General features: G+C 39.7%; 1 protein-coding gene across 3 annotated transcripts in view; it reads right to left on the bottom strand.

Annotated features, from left to right (window-relative positions):
* The window catches only part of LOC125904488 (carbohydrate sulfotransferase 8-like), a 145,593-nt gene extending 119,649 nt beyond the window's left edge, over positions 1 to 25,944 (bottom strand). Inside the window, exons 1-3 of one of the 3 annotated variants that reach the window (XM_049601920.1) lie at positions 25,785 to 25,944; positions 24,475 to 24,555; positions 23,545 to 23,625 (exon numbers count right to left, since the gene is read on the bottom strand). In XM_049601920.1, the coding sequence (XP_049457877.1) occupies positions 23,545 to 23,625; positions 24,475 to 24,555; positions 25,785 to 25,944 (322 nt within the window). The remainder of the gene's footprint in view (positions 1 to 23,544; positions 23,626 to 24,474; positions 24,556 to 25,784) is intronic. The other 2 variants (XM_049601930.1, XM_049601938.1) reach the window with 2 other exon arrangements.
* Positions 25,945 to 26,359: the final 415 nt, after the last annotated feature.

Raw genomic sequence — 26,359 nt, 5'->3', positions numbered from 1 at the left:
CCTCTGCTAGAAAAAAAAAAAATTACCATAGAGCAAATCTATGAATAACAAAGTGTGAATACCCCCATCCCCTCCCAATATGGCTCCATCAATTGTTAGAAAAAATGCATTAACACCTCTGTGCTGACAACACAAGGAAATCAATGTGCAGTTTCCGCACCCACGCTCAAACTATTTCTGTTAAAGGCGGATAAAAAAAATACAATACACCCAATTAGAGGTTGGGATATTTTTGAAAAAAAGTCTAGATTTCAGTTCAATCTGGTGACATCTTTGGTGATCATTGCTTGCATCCATGTTTCAGCAATCATACTTGTGATAGTACTGGACTGACAGCTGTTTCCAGACTGCCACACAAGCTCCTTTGATCCACTGTGACGACTGAGGGAACTACAAAGAAGTTCAGCTGCTGCACTATATAATTCAGACTCAGTGTATATGATGATGATACACCGTATGTTTGTTACTCTATATTTACTACTGTACAATTGACAGCTGCAAGCAAATGATGAAATAAACTGTTACAAAGACGATTCCTGCTAAAAAAAATTTTTTCCACATGGACAAGTTTGTTGTTGATCAAGCCTGGAAACATATGTTGATGTCTGAGTATCAAAAAGTTTTCTTTTGGCTAATGTTCAAGCCAGTGTTGGCACTGGCTCGATGCGATGGTGGAATCGTTATGTGTATTCTGTAAATAATTAAAAGTGGTGAAGCACACTAGTGTAAAGAGAGGGCATTTCTATCATCTGTCAGGTTTCTTTTAAACCTGGGAATGCAACATTGATGTTTTATTTGTTGCCCTCAACTGAGTGATTCCTGTATCTATTTGACTTTACTGTATGAAGCAGCTGTTTCTGTATCTGTGAACATAATTTGTTTTTTTTTGAGAAACAGTTACAGGTTGAACCAAATAAATGCCAAATGGATACAAATGAAAAAGTTGGGTATAATTACTATAGTACTTTGCAATAATTGGCAAATGCATCAATGGAAGGATAGCAGGAGTGTTTGGCATAATCCCTCCACACACCCATTCATCATCTGTCATCCACATTTGTCAGCGTGGTAGTAAGCTCACTATGCTCCTCCTCGGGCGTTACTGTGGAAATGATAGTGGCAGAAGCTAGGTGTCCAGATGGAGCAGCTGTTGGAGCTTTCCAGAGCTGAGTCGCTCTGATGCCACAAATGAAGCTGATGATGCCTTTGAACTTTACACAGTCAACACATCCCCCTTGTTCCAGCTCCGCACGGTGCCTCTCCATCAAAAACCCCACATTCTCTCCCCAACAAACACACACCGCCAACATCAGGACCTGCCTCCCTCCCCAACACATCTTCCTGTTTTCAAGATAAGAAGGACAGAGCACCAGGAGACGCTGCACGGCAGGTCTCTGTCTTCAAACATCCCATGCTCGTTTCCATGCAGAGATGGCCTAAAACTGACACTGACAACAGGAGCCTCATTAATCTTTATAGCAGCTCAAGAGTAACCCTCTTCTCTCTGCCTGTCTGCTAGGTGGCATGTTCTCTTGAGAGCACTCTTCAACACGTTGGAGGTGCAGCACGTTGTCAAAGGGAAAGATTGAGCACGTGGTGAGAAGCAGATGAAAGGCAAACAGGGCATGTATTTGAATATAACCTATGTGAAGGCATTTAGAGAATTAACAGCTTAAGCAGCTCTGCAATCTCCTCTTTATATTTCCTACACCTGTGCCCGTGACCCTGCATGCCGCAGTGCAGCTTAGGCTGTTAATGCAGACAGTTTGTGCCCTCAGCCTGCTGTCAGCATAGAGACAATGTATGCGTGCACCCATGAGGGCCTGCCTCATGTGAATAGCTGGACTTTACATGCACAGTAAAAAAAAGAAAAAAAAAGCTTGTATTTATTATAGTCATCGTTTTTATTGCAGTGAAACCTGTCTTGTTCCACAGATATTAACCACGCACAAAAGGGCACTAAGAAGGTATGATCGAGGCAATGCCCCAATTCTGTCAATATATTCCCTCACTGAGTCCTCCCTGCTTTTTTTCTGTGATGCTTTGTTGCCTGGCTCGCCTGTAAGAATCAATCAGTTCACTTTACACCTGGGTTATGTTGGTCCCCACTAGCCTCTGTGTGTAACTGTGGCATCGTCAGAGGAAGAAGAGACATCTTTTTTTTTTTTAACAACTAGCTGACAGTTTAGTGTCTGTGCCTTAACACAATCAATTACAAAAGTGTTGATAATTAGCTAGATAATAATACATATGAAAAAATAAGTTCACTTGCATGATTTTTTACAAAGCAAAATATCCATAACTTTAACTGTCTAAATAATAATACAAATGACATAATAAAGAAAGTCTTGATGTCAGGACAACCTTGTTTTTGGTTTATAAAATGATGTCTACTGAGCTAAAAACAGAAAGAAAACTACATTACGCTATAAATGCATTGGTTTTGAAATGTAGCAATAGATAATCTGCCCAGATTTATTATAAACCAGCTCAGTTCAGTATCTTTGAGTTCAAACTATGACAATAACATATCTTTTTCTTTCTTTAAATCAAGGAAACTTTTCAGTCAAAGAAGACATTGCTGCACAGACTTAAACTGCCCGGAGGGGATGTGTGGAGAAAAAAAAAAAAAAAAAAAAAAGCAGAATAGGTTTCTTCCATAAGCGTGAGCAGAATTCTTATTCTTAGTTAAGGGTCAAGAGCTGCGACCTGGCTCCAATCTTGGTGGCAGATCCAAATGTCTCCAGTAGCAAAATGACAAAGATTAACTGTCCCTTGGAGCTTGAAGGCTCATAATTAATGCTGCCTCACTTCCCTCTGTGCCTCTGCTGGGAGCAGGATTGACACTGAATTGATAGAGTTGCCATTTAAGGGTCAGTCGTACCATGATGGGACAGACAGTGCCGGGCACGTATTTGTCAGGTTTAAGCTTACATCGATCTGTTAGCAGAATCTTAAATTTTCCCAGTGTCACATAAAGAAAAGGCACTTGTTATTTTTCACGATCGTCAGAAACTAAAAACAGAAAAGAGGGCAAATATATCACACTGTGGATATAAGCAGTGATGCATTTAGGTTACAAAAAAATAAAGGGTTGTTAGTCATATTGGTTAGAATAAAGGAGTTTTTAGCTTTAATTGTTCTTTCTTTTTACCAATTAACAACAATAAACAGGCACAGGCCAAGTCTTAAAGGGACCGTTCAATTTTTTTGAAATGGGGTTGTACTTATCCACAGACAGTATATTACATATAGTAGATGTCAGTCAGCACGACCCCAGTTTGGAGAAGCAGGCTGGATTCCGACATGGAAGCTAAGCAATCTACTGCTGTGAAGGGGCCAGCAACAAAACTCATTTTAGCCACCAAAAAAAAAAATCCACATAAAAACATTAATATCAGTTTAAGTGTATGGTATACTGAGAGTATTTTCATGCTTTATCTTAATGTTAAATAGTGATTTCCAAAAGGAAAATTAAGCTGTTATATAGTTCTCTTCAAAGCCAGACTCCATTAAGAAAAACAGTGATTTAACATTGCCAAACACAGGAACTGCTGGTCTGTCTCTGCTTTGATCAGTTAGTTAGTTTGTGTTATTGTGTGACTTTGGCATTTAAAAGGGTTAGTTCGGATTCACCAAAGTCTCACACTAACACAAACTAACTAACTGATTGAGGCATCGGTAGACCAGCAGCTCCCGTGTTCAGTGAGCTAAAATGACTGATTTCCTCAATGGAGTCTGGCCAACATCAGCTTTGTTGCAGGTAACAAAATAAAGACACGGAAGCTTCTTCTGAACCAGCGTAAACCAAGATCGGAGGACTGTGGCTTGAAAAAAACCCCCAGCTACATATCCAAGTCAGCCAAAACACTGTAAAATGTACCTTATCCATAACATCCTCTGTACTCATATTTTGGGATGCAATATTGCTGTTAGAAATGTAGCTAGTTTTCCGTTCAAGCTAAGAGAACAAGGAGGTTCTGTTTTTAAGCAGCATCCAGAGCGTGCCCTCCCTGGCTATCCAGAGCTACAGAGTAACTACGTCACTGTCACATCAAATGAGGACTCTGGATACAGGAAGAACATCAAGTTTTGCAGCTGCAAAGTTTTCTTGGTCAATATCTCACATACTGAGGATTTTATTACTTCAATCGACTACTTTTACCAACACCTATTGGACATCAACATAAAAGGTGCCGAATTTTCCCTTTAAGTTTTTGACTGTGGTGTTGGTTCTGGCTGTAGGCTGAGGGAAACAAGCTGAGTGGTGCAAGTCACTGTGTGGAGTACAGTGCAGTAAACAGCCTTAGAAAAAGGGTGGCTTTGAAAGGCTCCCTCCTACCTCTGAGTGGGCTTTGCAAATCCTTCCATTGAAGTGGGCTTATTTCTTAACAGCGCTCCTACCATTTTGTATGGATCCTCCAGAATCCTCTTTGCACATAAACACCCACAATGAAGTTGGCAAAAAAAGAGGAAATGTTCTGTCATGAAATATAGTCTGATTCATAATCAATAGACGGAGGCGTGAGAGGTGGGGTCCTATTTTATGTGGCTCAACTGTCTGAAGAAACCAATAAGCCAAAGGACCAGTCAGCCACAGTTGGGTGAGTGTATCAATTCCAGTGGAGGGGGACAAAAACCCCAACTGTGATACAGCGTCATTTGGAAATGTAAGACAGTACTACTGTATATGTGGAGGTTAAGTCCTTTAGCCTGCGCCTCACCTAAGCCACTTCTCATAAAAACAAGCAGAGCTGTGTTTTATGGCAGAGAGGAAGACAAAATGCCTCAAAGACTTACCGAGATATCAGGAAATAAATAGAAGGGGATCTATGTCTAATTCTCTTTCGTGCCAACCTCGGAGAAAATTGGAAATGGGTAGTGAATAGCTCAATTTGTCTTGATGTAATTTAATGGCCTGTACCTGTTATGGGCTCAGTCTAATGCAGTAAAACACAATGAGCAAAAATGCTTCTGACTCAGGAAAACAGGGCTGCAAACTGCCTGGCAGCTGCCTGAAAGCTTTTCAATTTTCTGTGAAAGCTGTGTTAAAAGGCAGTCGCATATACGGCAAAAAAAGTAGAAAAAAAGTAAAAGAGAAAAAAAAAGGCAAAACCCCCAGACAAATTTCTCCATTTCGTTTTACCTCACAAATGTCAGATATGCTCAGACAGTGTTATGGAGGTTCATTTATGTGTCAAGTGTAAAAAGACTGCACACCTCCAAGAATGCAGGCTGTCAATGGAAAATAAGCACTAATTTTTTTCATTTCATAAAGTCTCCTCATCACAGACGTGGTCATTGTCTGACAAGAGTAACAGAGTCAGAAATGGGACTGAGGTTGTTGTGCCGCATCCTCATAAATGACATTAATGGCCTTTCATTGGGTTGTTGAAAGCCATTAGCCAAAAAGGACCAAGCTTTAGAGCACCATTAACGTTAACAAAAACTATGACTAAATACATTTGTCAACAAAGCTTTTTTCTGTAACCAGGGCGAGACGATGACAAGACGGCACAGAGGGCATTAAACACAAACACTGACTTTATCAAGATGCAATATTGACAAAAAATAGACTAATGTGTAGTTAAAAAAAACTTCCCTTCAGTCTCTCCTTCTTTTCTTTGACAAAAAAACAGGAGGAGGTTGACTAATATGATAAAAAACTAATAAGGACACTGACACAGGACTAAGAAAAATAGCCAACAAAACACCAGTCCACTTTGGAGCTAAGATAAGGTTAGAAGATGTAAAACCAGATTATATAAAGTGCCCCACTTAGTATGTTGCCTGCTTTTAGGAAAATAAGCCATACAGTATGTTGCAAAGATAGCAAAGTTGCTCCTAAATCAATTTATGGGAGACACATGCTAATGTCAGGGGAAAAAAACATTGACCAGGGAAGAATGACACTGATGACAGTGTGATGTGAGAGTTTGCATCATCCGAAGATTACTTTGGCTATATAATTATTGCACGGCTCTGTAATTATCTCCTTATCAGCAGCTTGACATGGAGTCATCTTCCAACAAAAGCTGTTTTCAGTGCAAACCTTCCCAGTGTCACTCCCTATTGCAAAACGAATATAGCTAAATGCGATTACTGCGACACACCCTGATAATGTACAATACACCCATCTAGTGTTGCAGTGGTGCATCAGTTCTACTCTAAACTATAATCAGTTTATGAATACATGAGGCATGAGAATGTATGCTCTCCATTATGATGTTGGGACAGCTAAACATTACCCCGCTTTTAGGCACCTGCTGAATTTTGCCTATGTCTACCCACTCTATTTTCATCTACTATTTTTAAATTGCTATTTTTCAGAAATATCCTAATTATATTATGTAGAAATAGACAATGCTGCTGGGATCTGTCCAGCACAAGCACAGTATTCTTGAGTGCTTGGGATTTAAGTTTCATACAAAAGGGCAGCTCAGCAGTGCCTTATTATATTTAAGGAGAGTGTAACCCACTTTTCACATTTTTTTTAGGGATTCAGACTGGAAATTGACAGAATCTTGTGTGTCTAAAATGGAATCTGGATAGTGGTAAATAAAAGCATCCTTGCACTGCAAATCTACCCCAGGATACATGAATGTAAAAAAAAAAAATAATGGAACAAGACAAATAACAGGATCTTCAGTCTACATCATTTCCTTTCTTTGTTCCTCTGGTTTCACTTAACATCAGCCACTGGCACAGACGCTCTCATTACCAGACCAGTAACTCAGCCGCAAGGCAGGAAATTGACTTTTTTGTTCAAGGCCAAGCTCATGGTTTCTGATATTTTCCAACCACTGCCACTGTTTGATCAGTGAGTGATTTGGAATACAGCTCAGGACAAGAGTTGTTAATAGCACTCTGGCAGTGAATGTGAACCAAGGGGAGGCCTTCCATCATTATTCACTACACTGATCGTACACTAGGGCCTATCAATTTACCAAAATGTCCTCAATACAGGGACTGACACAAGAACACAGCTAAGTGTAAATTATTCATTGTTTTGTGAAAGGTTTATCTATATCAGCAGCATCAGTATTTTTTACGAGATGCTTGGCTTTAGTGTCAGTCTGTCTGTCGGTCAGTCTACCACTTTTGGCCAAACCAAACCATCTCAACAACTGCTGGATGGATTGCCATGGTATTTGGTGCAGACATTCATGGTTCCCAGAGGATGAATTCTGCTGACCGGGCTGATCAAATGACGTGGCGTGTTGATATTTTGGGTTGTTACTGAAACACATCGAAAGCTACTGGATGAACTGCTGTGGTATTTGGTGCAGATGTTCATAGTACCCAGAGGATTCATTTTGAATGAAGACATTTCATCTAGTGCCATCATCAGTTCAATACTTGACATTCATTGCTGATTAGCAAATGTTAGCATGCTAACGCTCTAAAATGGGATGCTAATCATGGCAAACATTCTGCCTGCTTTCAATGTTGATGTTAGCATTTAGCTCAAAGCACCACTGGGCCTACAGTCTCAGAGCGCTGCTAGCATGGCTACAGACTCTAATTATTTTGTAACAAAACTACCTAAAATATGTTAGTTCTTCCTGATATGGGAAACAATAATACTTCTAGGCATCAGACACCATCAAACCAGCCTACACAGAGTGACTCCAGGTATCCAAAATAGCACCAGGTCAAAGTCATTTCTCTCTCACTTGGCTGTACGGAAAACAACAAAGAGTATCTATTTCATATCATATGACTGATGTTTCAGGATCAATAGCCCAAGTCCACCAGGGAAAACCCTCTGGCTCTGGTCTGAAATCAAATTGTAAACAGTCTGAAATAGCTCCTGTGTGACTAATTCCCTTTCTCTGCCATAACTACTGAAACTGTAAGTGGCTTTTTGTACAGACCAGAAAATTAGATTCTTTACGCTATTAGAGACATAACCCCCATTCACATCCGCCAAAGAAAAAAAAAAAAAAAGGCTTGTCAATATTAATAGCTAATATGATCAAAGATGGCCCTGCAGGTTTTATTAGCCATCTGGCAGCTCCGTTGGGTAATTTGAAAGCAATTTTGGAGTTGTTACATTTGAGAGAAACAAACAAAGTGAGGGAGGGACGGTGAAAGGTTGATGAAAGACAGAGAGATACAGTAGGCGCAGGCAATTAGCTGTATGGCAATCCCCTTGTTAGAAGGCTGGAGAATGCCCAGGTTGGATTGATTAACTGGCTGCAGTTTGGTGACAGCTCCCATATCGCAGCCTCACTGCCCACTGAAGTGTGCATTAGGACTTGGTGTTGGCAGCAATATGGCTTTTACATTTAACAATCTGTGCCCAGACAGAGTGGAAGGGCTCGGGAGACAAGTTGACAGAGGGGAGCCTCCCATCACTTGTCAGCATTGTCAGGGGCAATGCCTCATTATCCCCACTCTATTGGCTTCCATTCATGTCATTTATCATTCCCATCACCTTTTCTTTGTGGCCCACATCAGAGAGAGAGACGAGGTCTAGAGGGGATATGTGTATATAAATATGTCGAAAATTGGCTTGCTATGGATTCCTTTGCTCATGCAGACCTCTTTGTTTGGTGGCAGACAGAGGTGTCTTTTGTGTATCTGCCAGCAGGGCCACGGCTCTCTCCATCAATGGCACGCCATTCAGGAGATAAGCATCAGCTGGCGGCCCACTCCACTGACACCACCACTTCCTCCCGGAGTCAGCAGATTACATTTTAGAAGTTGACAGCTTGTTATCACTCTGGATAGCAGGAGGGCTTAATCTTTTGTTCTTTTTTAGTCAGGGTAGGGCTGAGGAGTCGTCGGCTCAGGCCACTGATTCCGACTTCCCTCCTCGTGCCCTCTGCAGTGACACACACGGTGAATAGGCCACTCTCTCCTCCGCTCTTTTCATCTTCCTCTAAGAGTGCCTGCACTTTGTAGAGGGATTACAGTGATGGAAGCCTCAGCAGTGCACAATGATATCCATTCAACATGTCTCTCTGGCAGACAGGGGATGGGTTCAAGTCTGATTTGATAATGGGTATGCTGGCTTCAGTCTGGAGGGACGGATCACAGCTCCTAAGGCCAGGCTTGTCCTCTGGGAACAATCGTGTGGAATCCCTCTCAGAATAATATCCATGGACCATAATAGGGGCGGAGAATGGCATGGTGCTTGTAAAGAATTGTAGCTTATACTGATAGTGTTCAGAGGAAAGCTTTTCCTTAGCCGAAGTTACTGCAAAATCATCACGCTACTGAGAAACAAACACTACAGAGGAGTGTGGAGACTAGATCTTTTATCAGAAACAGCAGGTCCCAGATGCCAAGGTTCTGCAAAGAATACATAAAATTTCTAATGTTCCATTTTGACCTTGATATGACAGCTGGTCATAAAGCTGCCTTTTGTCCAAACTCTTCTATATGGTCTATTCACGGTACAGTAGATAGACCTCATTTTGGTGGATCAAATATTTTGCCGCAGAAATCTGAAAGCCATTCGTCTATGAACAGATAATTAAATAAAGAAGCACATTCAAAGGTGCAGATAGGCACTGATTAAACTCATTGTGTTATAAGGAGTTCACTAGACTGTAGAAGCAGATTGTAACTTTTCATAACAGATCTTAGCCTTAGGTCATCATCATTATGTTTGGAAGAGACTCACTTAATACTTAGAGATATTAATTGACCTGTTTAACCGAATGTTAAAATATATAGTTTTATTGTGCTGACAGTAACTCATCTTGCGTAATCTTTCAATCCTGAGTGGATGACAACCTTGAACATTGGCATTTATTATCACTGCTTTGCTTTTGAAGCCACAAGATGTCTCCTTGGTGGGAACTGTGGTTATATAACCTCCCTCTCTCCTCCCACTCTCTCTTTGTATGTCTCTTCCTATCTATGGCGTTCGCAGCCTCTCAAGCCTACTGGAAGATGGCTATAAAGCTCAAACTTACTTTTTTTTTTTGGTTAGGAATACTTAAGACAAGGCCTTTTGCTTTTTTGATGTGTTTGCAGTAGTGAAGACGAGCTTTCAGAAAGGAACATTATGTTTGATATGAACAGACTCACATGAAGGCAGTGATCCTAGAAAAATCATACAGCTTATGCAACACATCAGAGCTGTCTGATGAAATTAATTCTGCAGACAAAGTTTCTTTCTGTCAGACTGCAGACAGGCATAGGAGTAGATAATATGCTCAACAACTTTAAGGAAAACTAAAATATTACCACCAACATTTAGGCCTGTAGAGACGACTGGCTTGGTTCAGTACTGTACTCCATAGATACAAGCCAACGTTCCTTCTGTTGAGAATGCATTTCAATAGAATACAAGTAAGATCCCGGAGGGGGAGACATTACATGTATGATCAATCTGCTTAATTACTTCTCTGTCTTTTTTCTTACTATGGAAAGAGGTAGAAAATAGTATCTTTTGTCACAAGATTAAATAAAGCCTAGGTTTTTAGTTTGGTTGCTTTACACTTTTTAACAGTTGTCTCATGAGAGAATCTGATATAACACTCCTTATCTCATATCCATACCTTCGCAACAGCAGGCCTAAGCAGAAAGACAGAGACACTGTTAAGTGGAGAGACAACTCTAAAGACTGCTGTGTAAAGAATTAACTAATAAATGAAATGCAAACATTAATGTCTAAGTGGTTGGGAAAAAATGCATCAGGTGAGACTGTACTGGAGACACAGGGCTGCCTACAACCTCCTGGGGTCAGTAGGTTCATACTACTTCTATTGTTGAGTCAGGTGACAGGAATACAATACCTACAGTATCTATGTTGACCGATGAGGGAAAACACACTATGATGGTCGAAAATATTTCTACTTTAAGAAGCAATGCCAATTCAAAAACACATTTGAAAATCCAAATCATACCAACTACAGAAACATGCTACAAATCCTTTTAACACAACAGAAGTTTTCTACGCCTTTAGATCCTAGGACCCTAGAGAAAGAGAATAAATAAAGGAATGTATTTTTGAAGCTGAAAGAAAAGTGGAGTAAAAAGTCGGCATAAAAAAGTATGTATTCTTTTTACATTTGGCCTCTGTCTTTTACAAAATTATAAAAGAGCAACAGATTTACGTGGCTCCCCCTAGAGGCCTGAAGAACATCCGTTGTGTTGACTGATTATGCAGTGTTTTTTGTTGCATTTGTTTTTGGGGTTTGTGTGTTTTTGACTTTGCATCCTCTCCGTATTTGCCGTGTGTTTGCTGTTCATGTATTAGTTTTGGCTTTCTCTGGCATTGGTTATTATTTGAAGCACGTTTCTGTTGGTGGATTTGTTTTGGATTTTCATTTGTGTTTTTGAAATTGGTACTGTTTCTGCAGCTGCAGTACATTTTTCCTGGTGGAAATGTTTTGGGCCATAGTGGCACGTTTGCCCGACTCAGCCACCGTACCTATGCATCACAGTGTACTTCAAACTTTGTCTGCATCATTTTAAAGTTTTAGAAGTAGACCCATGCAATAATGAGCCTGCCCTGTGGTACATGTTTGTGATGCAAATTACTGTAACTATATTACTATGGATTAAACAAACTGTTGCAAGCATTTGTGTTGATCAAAAATCTGTCTAAATTGCAACAGACATACAATAGGTCTAGTGATGTTCAATCAGACATCAGAATTCAACACTAAAATATACTTTATAAAAAGCCAAACAAAGAGAAAAGCATCAGTTATGTGAGCCAGCTGTTAAAAACCACACATGCTGATACTGTGGACTTCACCGATCAGCAGTTACAATGTTTCCAAGGCTCCATAGTGCATTGCTTGATTTATTGATACTGGCAGTGTGATACGAACCAACCTAACCGAATGAAAACTAATTGGAATACTTGCTAAAATTCAGTTACTCTCTCTGAAACTGACCAGTTTTGAGCTAAAAAGACAAAGAAAAGAACCACAAACACAGAAAATATTTTCCTCCCCCTCAGTTTGTTGGATACAGAGCAGAGTTGTTAGTTTTGGCAGTTTTGGCTCCATATCAGTGTCACTCATGCTGCTGTTATTAAGCAGGTTTTGATAACAAGTCCGGTCCTGATTAATTAGCGTTTCCATGGGAACAAGGCGCCTTTTGTTGTCTGAAGATTCAGAGTCAGACTGATAGCAGAACGACTCCGGACCCTGACAGCTGGGACAGTGTCATCATGAGCAAGAAGCCAAGTGCTGAGTTTAATCAGTCTCTGAGTGGCTGTGTGCCGCAGAGACCGACCTGTTCGTAATTATTACAGAGGAGCATGGTTACAATACACGCATTGTTGCTGTGTCTCAGTTGGCATTTCACTGCTCCTGGTCAGTAAGAACTCAAAGCCTCGTTCTGTAACTGATATGTATTCAATTGAAGTGGGAGATGCAGGAAAGGCAGGAAAGCAGATGTGACATATTTCCAGATGTCTTTTTGAAATCACATTTGGTTTGTATTGCTATTGGATATGGGCTCTGTCCTAAAATAGATATGGTCAGTCATCCAAAACAATCAGATAGGGGCAGAAAATTGGAATTTGGAGCATGAATGTCACCGTGAACTCGGCCTTTGTAGTTCTATCTATGGTTTCCCAACTGTCTATGTTTATCTAAAACTGTCTTTCCAGAGATGAACCCCTTTTGTATTTACAGCAACAAAATGTGTATTGGGCCTCAGCTGTGATTCTTGCAGTGACATCGCATGGGACAGACTGACGGTGTCGAGAGGCAGCATCTGTGATTACAGTCTTCAAAGACATTTTCAAAAATCAGCCTCACTGTTGGATCCACCTGGTGCTCTAGCCTTGTTCTGTTATATTTCCTTTGGAGTTTTTAATGTTACCCAGCGTGGCATTATGGAAAAGGGCAACCTGAAAGCCCCCCTACCACCAGCAGGACGGCCAAGCCATGTCCTGCTGCTCAGTAGGGGTCCTAACCCTGTCTGCTTGTCAGTGGCTCAAAAGATGCATCTTCAACTCTGCTGAGTTGAAAGAAAGATCACAGCATGTTTCTGTCTCTCTTTTTTTTGTTTCAATCAGCGTCCTCGCTCTTTCTCTCATCCTTCCACTGGTTTTTGGATCTGCGTTTCATATTTCATGGTTTTCTGGATAGCACAAGATCAGCTGTTTTGAAGTTTTTTACTTCTGAGAGTGAAGAACAGTTCAGTGGAGAGCACTGCTGCAGTAATGTGATTTGAGGCTCTACAACCATTCCCACTGGACTCTGCCACACAGGGCTCTGACAATAGAAAAGAGAAACAAATGTTCAAGTTTTTTGGTCTGTTTTCACAACTTTCATTTAACAGTCCCTGTAAAAACTTCTTTTTCAAGCAACAATTATTTCATGAAGCTATCCCAAAGTGTGTAAAAGTCCTGGTTTTTTTGGTCAACAGTCTACATATTTTTTACACAGACCTCTGTTGGAGCAGGAAAGTGAAAAGTAAAATCTATTTGTATAGATTGGCATATAGTAGAAGCCATTGGCGAGCAGGATCAGATGGCAGGGAAAACAGATTATGTTGCAGGGCTCCTGTGGCATAACCCTGGGCATTAATGTTAATGGAAAACCACATGACCTTGCAGTTGCCTCTGAGCGGCTCCATTTTAAATCCAATTGACATGGCCCAAGTCTGGAAAAGGCTGGAGAGACGGTGATGCAGGCACCTGATACCCATACATGGGAATAGTCTGCTTTTCTATTTTTTTTCTTTTCAGGTGATCCCAGAGGCCCCCAGAAAGGTTTCCTCTGCTCCCTGAGAGGAACAGGGGAAGGCAGGGCTGAATGTGGAATCGTTGTTGCTATGGTACTTGCAGGGACACCCATGCCCCATGCCAGATGTCATGTGACCCCAACACTAAGCAGGATGGCAAAGCTTGGCTTGCACTGCTTTAATCAAGGTATGCTGTCATTCTTATGCTCCAAAGACATAAGACCTCTTGTTTTCAGGGAGCAAATTATATTTAAGGTTGGTTAAATATTGCTGTGATGGAGCTGCCTTTGCCAAGAACTGCTTTCCAATGATCTTCCTGCTCTGGGAGGAATGGAGGGGATAGTGCTAGCACAACAGAAACAGGCTTTGTTAAAGGAGCTTTGCACTCACAGATGAAAGAATGGAAAAGCGGGGTAAAATGACATTCTGGTTTTTCCATAAACATCCAGTGGAGGATTTGCATTCAAATACGTTGCAGTTCCAGTGCACTGAGGGTCATCAGCACAATTTAATTACACTAAGAGACAGCTAAATTGGACTTTGCAAACAGACAAGGCTTAAGGGATTACTGGACCTCTGACGGAGAGATCAAATTTTACCTTCGAGCATGAAACAATATGCCCGGTTCCTGGCAGGCTTCATGTGGACAGAGATAGGGGGAGGGGAGGCTGGAGGGGACCACCACCAGTGGACAGCCAGATGATTCATTTAATCTCATTTTTTATTTACTGTGGCCTGCATTTAGAAAAGCATAGTATTTCAGGATAAACTTGGCATGGTCACAGCCAAAAAACAAACCTCCATGCATCTAAAGATATTGTTTATCTTGATCACTTTACCTCCTCTGCCTCTTTGCTTTCCCCAGTATCTTCCAGCTCGTATAACCTCTCCTGCATGTGCAATGTTTTGTCTGCATGTCTCCACCAGTTTACACTATTTATTCCTCAGTGATTTATTGAACACTGTGCTTCCTCTACAGCTGCCAGCTTACTGTATGGCATGCTGCCTGAATGTTGCATCACTCAGTGTGGACTTTTTGTTTCTCCTCCTTCTTCTTAGTAGTAGTAGTAGTAGTAGTAGTAGTAGTAGAGTTGACTGGGCTACAACATGGGATTAAGTGTAACATTTGAAGGAAAGTAGTGTTGTGCTAAGTTCTCATACTTCATTCAAGGAAAGTCAGTCAATGGAGTCTGACATTTTCAGACCTTGGCCTTTAACTGTGCAAACCCCTCTCTACAGTTACAGTAGATGTCACCCATGTTAGACATGGAACAACCTCAAAGGTACTCATGACATATTCTCTGTTAGAAGATGTTTTTTTCTTCCACATCAGGCCAGCTGGTGAACACAAAAAGTTAAGAAACTCTAAGGTAAATTAAACCTCCAATATCTGATTTTTGGGCCACATTTGACATATAATTAATTATCTTTTAAGTTGGTATAACGACCTTCTTAGCTCATTGCTCATTAAGCAGACAAAGAGCTACATTAACATTCCTTTGTAGTTGTATTTCATGGTCCCCTGGTCAGTTTCAGTCCCTGTTGATGTATATTCCCTCTCTTTTATCTGGTTCTTTAGCTGCTAAATGGCCCACTATGTTAACCAGCGAATGCCTGTCTGTGTGCCATCTGGTGTTGGGCAGGTAAGTTACAGCTAGTAGCTTCTTCGCTAAAAACAATCTGTCTACTATGGCTGAAAATGAGGCTATGAGAACGGTGAGAGTGAACCAAACTAGGGAAGTTGCGGGCTGGAACAAACAAGCAATGGGCTGGGGGGAAACACCCCAGGTGAGATGAAACTTCCCTTGTTGATTACTGACAGTATTATATATCATATTACAAGTTTTAAGGAATGTTATGTCTAAATGTGTAAATGAGGCTTGTGCAAATTAGCATACATTTCTGGAGGAAAAATCTGACCATCATATAACGCCAGGTTCAAAATTTGTTTTTTTCTTTGTTGTCTTATTAGAGTCAAAGGTTTTAACAGAGGGGATTTGGATATCTCTTTTTAACAGTCCATTATTATTATTATTATTATTTATTGCTGTTTCTTGTATTTTTTGTACCTTTTTTGCATGCCTAGTTTTTTAAGTTTTTAAATTTTGAAATCTTTAATCTGACTATTTCCCCTTGACTGCTGTAACACTGGAATTTCTCAATTGTTGGGATCAATAAAGGTGTATCTTATCTTATCTTATCTTATCAGAAAATACTGTCATCAGCCATAAAAAAATCTATTTTTTTATCATCATGTTTTTATGAATAAAATGTTAGAAAGTTTGGTGTATGTAAGTGCTACTGAAGTGGAAATTTTTGGCTCAGAATATGAGAAAACACTCATTTTGAGAAAAAGGCCTTTAAAGATATGTATCATAAAAATATATAGATTTTTGGACCAAATATAGGACACCAGGGTAAACTTTTTAACTAACAGATATCTCAATGGAACTTACCCCCACTTGATAACTTACATGAAGACAATTATTTGTTTTCTGAAATTTACCATTTTATGCAATTATCTGTTGTCTAATTAAAAATCAGCTTTTTGCATAAATATCCAGAACAGAAATCTAACCTAAAATAAATACCTACATTAGTATTTTGGGTGTTTTCTTTTCACTAGTCTGAGAGACAACATGTTATGGAGGCAATATCTCAAAATTATCCAGTGCATGAAAACCTTCTCTCAACTGGGGTGTCTTGTGTTAACACGCACATAGAGCTGAGGGGGAACTGTGGAGTCCGGTGATAATTCTCTGTGAATTCATCACTACGAGCAGCCTCCCTCACATTACACATATGAATTTGTTGCATTGTTATGATAAAACTGGTAATTACATTCATTTAAGCCAATATCTGGTTGGATAAGTAGGACAATCTTTTGTAAGAAGGACAGTAATATGAGAACACTTTATAATCCAGTCACACCTGTCTGAATTCTTCCAACAATATCAGCAACTGAATTCCACTTTTTTGGCACTTATAATTACAGAAATTAATTCTGTTCACACCCTTGTTTTTATGTCATTGGGTATGTGTTGGGCACATTCATGCTGAACAGGGCTATTTGCCAGTGTCATTTTCAGTTGATTTCCTGCACTCTAAGCTGTTGACACCTGCACGCTGCAGCTGGAGGCTGATGGGTATGGCAACATGGGGGTGGGCTGAGAGAAAAAAGCACGCAAAATGAATTTCTTTAATTAATTTGGCATATTTATTTAAAAATCTCAACTGAGAGCCATCACAACATCAGATTAGTCTTCTTCCATTACACTGAAATATTTCAACAAGTTACTATTATCAAGGATCTTAGATAACTTACCCATTCTAAAAATGCAGAGCCCAAGTTGGGAATATACACTAAACAGGGAGCACAAAGAGCAAGATCTCAGTTTCTTGCATGCCGTACTTGTTCATGTTGCGTTTGTGACCTGCAGGCTGTTTATCCTAACCCTACAGGTGAGTTTGGTGGGTTTGCATTTCAAAATAATGTTAACACAGCCCCAGGATTGTGTTAAAGGCAGAATAAGTAACATTTGCACAGACTCATACAAAAATTTTTCTCTCAATCATCAATTATGCCTCGCGAGAAGTCTGTGGCTGTCTCCGCATGTGCAGAGACCCTGCCCTCTGCCTGTATTTTCCAATTTTGCTGTGTTTGAGACATATCTGAGCACCAACCTGTGGGCAGTGGTGTGTAGCCCTCAGCCAATAACAAAACACTAAGTGTGAGTATTGGACTAAAAAATAATAACGTAGCAACCAGGTGCCAGATCATATGCTTGCATCACAGAGGAGCTGCTGAGAAGGGGCCAACTTTGAATGCTGGGTTTATAAACTGACAAATACTCATTCTGCCTTTAAGTTAAAGTTAAAGATTTATTTAAATATCATGTTAAATTAAAGTGGTATTTACACCAAAGTAAGATAAAAGATTATTTATACAAAAAGCAGTACGTTTTGTGTGTAGCGTGAGGCCAGTGCCAACCACAGAGCCCGCTGAGGTCAGCAAAGCTAAAGTGTAGGCACTTAAGATAATGTAGGCTACTTTGTTAAAAGCACTTAACAAATGGCATGTTATTATACACTCAGATCCAGGCACTTGCTGGCTCATAAACACACAGTTTTCCTGACACACGTGCAATGGGGCAACATCTTTGCCTCTTCTCTGTTTATGGATTGCTGTGCATTAATGTTTGTAAGGTGACACTCAGGCCGACCCTCCACTCACCAGAGCAGTTTGGTCCTCACTGACATACTCATCTGAAAAATGCCCAGAGGTGTAAATGTGTGCAGACAATTTATCTGAACTGCTAGCTCTTCAGGTGCTTCTTCTCCCCGAGAAGCCGGCTGCTGTTTTTCCAATTGTCCTTAAACAATTACTTGGGAGGGATCAGAGGGGAGACTGTTGCCAGTTAAACTGCAGTTTTCACAGCTACCATTGTGCAGGCCATCTAAACCATGGGATACAAAGCTCTCAAGCGCACTGCAAGCCAAATAAAGAGGTGGAGAAGGAGGGGGAGGCAGATAAAAGCTGACACCCAATGTATTATAACTCAGCTCTATTAGATATGAGCTTCTGCTGGGGTGAAGCACCATAGCTTAAGGCAAAGAAACTGCTCGCTCATTGTGCTTTAGCGAGGGGGCTGGGAAGACTGTGTAGTTGCTGTGTTCTGTATACAGCACACAGTCTCATGCATGATTTAGTAAACTAGAATTCTCACTTCAATATTCAAGTAGCGATATAGCAGAGGAGATAAAAGGATGTGCTTAGGCTGCAAAACTTATTCTAAGACACACCACATGCTTGAAAAATGGCTAGTAATCAAAAGGGAGAGAAATCGTCAATGAAATGCAGCCATCTCTTTCATTGTCAGCATTTATTCAGTTTTGGTAAATTAACAAACAAATCCTACTTACTGACAGCAAGACCTCTGCTTTAACATATTGCCATTTAATTCATGGTCATATTTAGTTTTCTGTTCAACAGTATCTATTGTGTTGATAGATTCACTCATGCATGTTTTTTTAAAACAAAGTTGATGAAAAGCTTGCCATGCTCTCCCCTATGGTGTTTTTGTGTAATAAAACACAATAGAGCTTGTTGCCAGCTTGTTCATTATATAAGGACATGATACTGCAGTTCAATACATGCTGTTTGATCTTTGTTGTGCATGAATGGGCTAGCCTTGGAACCAGACGAATCTTTGAGCTCATTTTTTATTTGCTTTGGCAATTCATTTGCAATTATGTCTGGCAATGTCGGGTGTTAAATAAACGTCCTACAGAGCTCTATGCATCATGATGGAAACATCCCCAGGTGCATGTGTATTCATTACATTAGTACATTCACAAATCAATATTTGTTTGTCACAAACATACTAGAGAACTCTAATTTATGATAAAAAGTTGAAGAAAAGGAAAGGGAAATTATATCAAATTTATTGTATATTATACATGAATAATATCAATATTCTACAAGATATTCCTTAGAGATAACGCTGAAAATTTTATCATATTATGGCTGCCATGAAAGAAAAAAAAAACTAACATGAACTAACACTTTTTTTTCAAATACAAAGGAGAAAGAGAACAAACATACACAAAAAAAGTCTTGTAATTCCTAATCTGAAACTTCCTAAAAAGTTTTGCTTAAGACACACTTCGGGCAGCAGGTGGGAGTGAGAATGCATGAAAGGTCTCAAAAAGATGAAGATCTATATGCATCATGCAGTACTTAAGCTTTGATGACAAACTACCAACATTAACTTACTCACTCCCTCAATCATCAGTCAGTCTTAGTATAGATCTGTCTTCCTTATCAACAGTTTATCAGAAATTACAATCATTGCGAATATCTGATACTGCAGCACCAGTGACCTGAGGTTTGTTGGACATGTTTCCTCCAGACAGCTTCTCCAAAGAGTGCATGTTAAATGTCAATATCATCAATAAATTAATGCCACATGCTCACTGATGTGCAAAAGAGAGATAGAAATATGTGTGCACTATTGTGCAGTTTGTGTTAGTGCTTCATGGAACTGGTAAGCATTTTTATGCACAGCTGAACTGACTTTTATATGGTGTACATGACTTTTACATGACTTTTAACGATGTGTTATTAATTGTTGTTACCACTATAGCTTAAGTAGTGAAACAAGCAGAAGTTCCCACTTCAAGGCCGCTGAGGGAGTGAAGCCCCACAATTTTGGTTGCCGCACCCCGAGTCCAGAAGATAATGGAGGCATACAACCACCCCATGGTTGTATGCCTCCATGCACCAGTCAAGTTTCTCTCACAGTCTACATCTGTGTCTGTGAAAACATGAATGCTTCACACACAGCTTAACCCTCGGCAGCACATAAGATCTAGACAATCTACAATCATTCTTCTGTTCCTGAATATGGCATTGAATAATGGCCAGAAAATGTCTTAAGGTCACACTGACCTTGACCTTTGACCTATGACCACTAAAATCTAATCAGCTCACTGTGAATCCAAGTAAAAGATTGTGTCAAATTTGAAAATATTCCCTTAAGGTATTATTGAGATGTCATGTTCACAAGAATGAGAGAGACAAGGTCACAGTGGCCTTGACATTTGACTATGACCACCAAAATCAGTTCATGCTTCAGTCCAAGTGAATGTTTGTGCCAATTTTGAAGAAATTCCATTGACACATTTGTGAGATTTTGCGTTAATGAGAATGAGATGGATTCATGGTTACATTGACCTTGACCTTTGACCTATTACCACCAAAACCTAATCATTTAATTGATGAGTCCAAGGAAATGTTTGTGCCAAATTTGAGGAAAGTCCCTGACAGAGTTCTTTAGATATTGCGTTCACAACAATGAGATGTAAAGATGGACGGATGGACAACCTGAAAACATGCTGCTTTCAGTTATGGCTATCGGCAGTGTGGAGGCATAGAAATGAATGAGATCAGATGAAAATACTAAAAAGATGTCAGAAGGGGTAAAAAACTCAAACTGTCCACTCTCAACATCAATCACAGTCCATCTATGTCCTAACGTACTTACTACTTGTGCGGGGCAATAAGTTGCTCCATTTTGTTTTATTGTGGATAAACGATAAAATGTGATCATCTGGAAATACACTGTTGGCCTGTTTACAACCTGATCGCCTAACTGCCTGTGTGTTTCACCTCATTGGACTTTGTTGTGCTGTTTCCAGATCTCAGCAATTACTCCGGTGAATACAATGTTACCATAACCAAAATTATGGCTCAAACTATAAGACACCAGTTGTAATACACCAGAATTACACTATTATGCGAAAGTGAATGTATTCATTATTTAAACAGAGCACAGAACAAATATGTGCCAATGTACAAAAATGCCACTCTCCAAATGAGCCTGTTAAATGAGAAGTGCATGAAAAACAACATCATTACATCAAGTAGACAAGCTAAATACGACAGAAAACATGATTCCACTAAAACTGAATGCCTCCACTGACACTGCCAGCACTGACCTGTGTTTAGATTGAAAATGTTGCTCCCTTAAAGTGATGCAGTCCACTCACATGACAGAGGAGATAGGAAAGTAGGAAAGAAAACTATCAATTTGGTGTAATCCCTAAAATGTGTCAACGTACTCCTTACAGACTCTAATGGGTCTTGGTCTGATGTTTATTATGAATATTAAATACTACCATTGTCATGGTGTGTATATTTGTGCAAAATGTGTGCGTCTGTTTTTGCATTTGTGCTTCTCTGTGTGTCCTATGTGTGTTTGTATCATTGTGAAAGGCCTTTTTTTCCCCTGACACCGTGCCTGAAAGCATCTGACAATCAGGGGAAAATTAGAGGGTGGGGAGAATCCCCTCTGGCTAAGTGGCTCTCATTGCTGCAGAATGTGACACTGCTGTGATATTCGTAATGATTCACAGTGCTGTTGACACACAATAGTGTTGCAACTCAGTGGGTTTAAGTTTCGGTTCAGTTGGCGGTTTTATCTCCTGAGAGCCTGCTGGACCAGTTCATTAGCATTTTCTTTGAGAACCACAAACACATTGATTATTTACAGCTTACTGGTTTTGATAGGTGAAAACACAAAAGAATAAAACTGGGTTCTTAAAGAGTTCAAACCAATTGGACTACATAGGATAACCGGAAAAGGTGTAGCTTCTGAAATCAAGATGAGGTGAAATATCACCATCAGACTGTGATGTGTATAAAAACTATCCAAGGTAAAGACAAAGTCGGTGGCTAGTCTGACAACAGCAGCAACATGCAACTAATCCTGCTCTCATTTAGGTGGAAAGTGTAGTACAAGCCAAAGAGGCACATAAGCGAGCAGCTGATCTCTTGTTTCTGAGACATGAAGCAGCTTAGTTTTACACGCTCAGGACACTCTTCCATCACGGCTGCTTAAGCCCCAATCTCCTTAATGCTGTGTGCCAAGCAGAAGCACATCGGGTCCTTTTATGAGGACAAAGGTTTGACTCATTTGGAAATTGAATGTACGGCCTCCCTCGATCCCGACGGAAACTCGGACTGCGAGGCCACTAACCATCACTGTTGCTACTCTGTCTGGCTGTGGTGGTTGAAGCTGTGGCTGAGATCGCCCATTTCAAATGTTATAACTCTACTAAATTAGCGTTAAATCCGCGTCATACATATAGGTTAGGAGGCTCCTGCTACACCAACTAATATGTTTAGAATGCTATTGGCAGCTCATTACACAGCTGTTGGCAGTGGAAGCAGTTTCATTAGGTTTCACTTTCATTTTCCTTAGGTTTAGGTGCAAATAATACGTAGTTATGTTTAGAAAAAACATCATGGTTTGGCTTACAATAAGAACCTTAGGTCTGTCACTTTACATAAGTCAAACTTTTCGTAACGTGGCGTATATTACATACTTAAAATAAGACAACCTTGACTTTTGGTTTCACATGGGACACAAACCCCCCTCTCCTGGGTGAAAGTCCTGTGTTTGTTTGTTCCATCCAGCTCCTCAGCCCCTCCCTATAGGGAGTTTCTATCACTAGTTATACTAAAGTTACACCAGCTGACTTCCTCCTTCATCCCTTAACAAGACAATCAGCTGTTTTAACAAGCTGATAACTGCATTCTAAACTTACTAGCTGGTGTAGCAGGAGCCTTCTGACATTTACCAATGATGTTAATAACCACTACTAACAGCTATTTGATAGAGCAGTAACATTCAAACCAGGTGCCATGACTGCATTTGTGGCTGTATCTATGGCACCACTGTATGGACTGCTATGGGAGCTGTGACTGCTCTTTACTACTCCTATTAACATTAGACATGAAAGCATCATTAAGCCACATGGGATGTAAACCTGCAGTGAGTATATCAGATATGAAAGACATGCTACTAATACACACAGGAGTTTACCATGACCTTTTGGGGGTGTTGTATAGCTAAAATCAAAGACCAAACTATTTCATTTTGCAGCAAAGTTGTTCCTACTTGCAAGGTTGTCAGTTTTGTAAACATTAGTCATCATTTGTATAGTTAATAGATCAAAATATTCATGACCATGAAAAACATGCTCAAAAAATGTACAATTACATTTGATGTCATAATCACTAACTAAATTCCTGTATTGCTATGTTCCTATAATTTCATTTTGGCATGGATAAGCGTCACCACTTAAAACTCTTGCACCTTCTCATTAAAACTAATGACAGTGCTTTGATTTAGTATTGGCAGGTCTTTGGTCTGCTCTGCTGGACAACACAGAAACGCTGTTATCTGTGTTGTGTGATTAGGGGTGCAGCACAAAATTTTGGGCCCCATGCATAAGCAGTTGCTGTGGGCTGTTGAAACTGCTACAAATGATTGTTTGTAATATATTTTAGTTCCCACTATATGAGCTCACCTTCTTTCACGTCCTTAGTATCATTATCAGTCGATGTCGAGGAACCTGCCACTTCTTCACTCTCTTTGGCAGTTTCTGAAACTGAGGGTCATATGGTTCATTATGTTGAGCTTTGCTAGATAATATTGATGATACTGTTACATTGTTGCTGTGATGCTGTTTAATTTGTTGTGCAAAAACAGGGCTGCCTCCAATCTGACAAACATACCAGTATTAGTTTAAGCCATTCTTTCACAAAGTTAGCAAGCTGTGCATACAAGATTGGCATATCCTTTTAACCTGCCTATAAAATACCATATTGACCTTAATCATGAGAAACACATCCCTTTTTTTTTCAAGACTCTGCTTTGACATGTTTTTTTTTTTTTTTTTTAAGATCAAATCTTGATTTTATAAGAAAAGACATATTCTGACCAGAACGCACCAGTAACACTGGTGACTGCACTAAATTCCCTCAGAAGCGCCAACTGACAATTCAGCAAGAAAATTATTATATCTTTAAAATGAAATCTGGTTTGAATAGGCCCAAAGTTAAACTTCAGCCTAGTGTTAAGCTTATTTTCAACATAATATAACCATCTAAAAGTGAAAAATAGAAACATACTTTTGATTTTAATTCAATTATGTCTCATTAATGACATTAGCCTATAAGTGGAATTACTTGTCTCCTTCTTGGATTACTAATGTTACTTTTAATCCTCTGAAAATGATGGTGGAGCATCTAGCACTAACTTAAATGTCTTCTGAAGGCTCAGTTTTTAAAGCTAGTGTGAAGCCAGTGGTATCATGAAGTTGTAATGATCCCAAACCTGTCATGTTGGCTTACCAGAAAGGAGGCTAAATATCACTTCAAAGCTGTCTTTACAGTTGTGCACCACAATGTGAAATGATTGCTTGTAATAACTTTTAGCAGCCTCTTCTTGAGCTCACCTTGTCTTATGTCCTCAGCAACATTATCAGAAGATGGTGAGGAACCTGCCGTTGCTCCACTCTCTGTGGCTGTGTCTGAAACTGAGGGCCACATGGTTCATGATGTTAAGTTTTGCTAGTGTTAACTGTTGATAAATAAAATGCCATATGCAGCTACTATGCATATCTATAAATGAAACTGATTAATCTGTGTTATAAAATGCAAATATGCTCTGAGATAAATTCTGCTGACATGAGCGAAACCATTCTTAAACTGTCTTAGTTGTGCTCACCTTTCTTTTGAAAGGAATAATTTAAAAGCTGTTTCCCTCAGTTTGCTTTCTTTCCCTTTTATTTTTTTCTTTTTTTTTTTTGAAACCCAGATTTCCCTTTCTTGGAGAAAGACATGGCAGTGTAAGCTGGTTCTCCAGCAGCATAAGCAGTCATGCACTCAGCTCTAGTTGGGTTTAGAGACGAATCCCAGTACAGGAGCAGATCAAACCATTTTGTGCCTTTTGTAAGTGGTGAGAGGGGCCTCAGAGTGCCTTCACTGTCTGCTTTTTCGTAGATCAGTCTCTCAACCAATTTATTCATCCAATGTTAATTTAGTGATGGCAATACTTAATTAGGAAAAAAAAAAAATCCTAACAAAACCAGAGTTTTTCCCCCGCTGTGATGCCCCTGGTTGTGATTTGATTTAAATTTGGTGTGAGAAAAACAATTTGCTGATAGATAAATAATTAGACTTTTAACATATGATCTTCTAATTATGATGTAGTTAATGCATACATACAAAAGAAATGCATGTTACTTTGTGCATTACAGTTCACTTTATTTCTGTGTTTGATTTGTTTTTATTCTGGGTTTTAAAATCTTATATATTGTACTAATTTTCTGGTTTGCATTTAAAGATTAAATTGATTATTAAAAAGGAATGTAAAGATAAAGATTCAATTTTGTATATTATACTGTACTGTAATATTGTCAAGAGTTTGGACAGTTGTTTGAATTTGTTGAAAACATGTTACACATGATGATGATAATGATAAATTTGGCATGACACAAATGAAATGAAACCTCAGATTTGTGTAATGATAATGATGAAATGATGTAATGATAATCAACTGTTTGTTTGGCAGCATTTTTGTTGAAAATGTGTGAAACCAATTCAGCAGAAACTAAATTTGTATCACCCCCCAGTCTTAAGAGCTTTTTAAAGAGCTTCTCCACCCTGTTGTCTTCTAACTTAAGACAGTTTTTATTTTATTTTTCCTCAAAATATTCTCTTCAGTGTAAAGATCTGTGCTGTTTTAGGGGGAGCAGAGACTAACCTGGGCCTTGTTGCTGAACCATCTCTGACAGATCCCGCTGGTGGATGAAGAGAACCAAACCGCCAGCAGCGAACAGCAGGAGGAACCAGAGGGAACAGGGCAGCCTCCTCCTCCGTCCTCGCAGGGAGTCCACCACCATCTTCCACTTCATCCACAGCATGATGCGCTACAGTCAGCCGCTAAATGTAATAAGTTCTGGAGCAAATCAAAGAAAGTGGGAAATGGGAAGAGGAGGGAGACAAAAGTGAAGTGAGCAAAGCAGTGTGACGGCCTCCTCCTACTGTCTTCTGTTTTTCCCCTTTACAGGTTGCCTGCAGGTGGAGATGGGAGGAGCCCTCTAACTGGATGACCCACACCTGGGCAAACTGAGCCTATAGGATATCTAAGTTGGCTCCTCATTCTGTCTCTTTTTCTCTCTCACAGTCATCATGTATCCTTTTCAGGCTTCACAACACCACACATACATTCAGCATTAAAAACACCACTCAGTTACAGATGACAGAAGAATTACTATAAATTTGGACTACTCATGTTTTTGTCTTAGTTTCAAATAAAATATTGTTTAAATAACTGTA

The sequence above is a fragment of the Epinephelus fuscoguttatus genome, linkage group LG2 (genome assembly GCF_011397635.1).
Source record: "Epinephelus fuscoguttatus linkage group LG2, E.fuscoguttatus.final_Chr_v1".
In the NCBI taxonomy this organism is placed as follows: Eukaryota; Metazoa; Chordata; class Actinopteri; order Perciformes; family Serranidae; genus Epinephelus; species Epinephelus fuscoguttatus.
The sequence above is the reverse complement of the archived record's forward strand: the minus strand, read 5'-3'. Positions and strand labels throughout refer to the sequence as shown.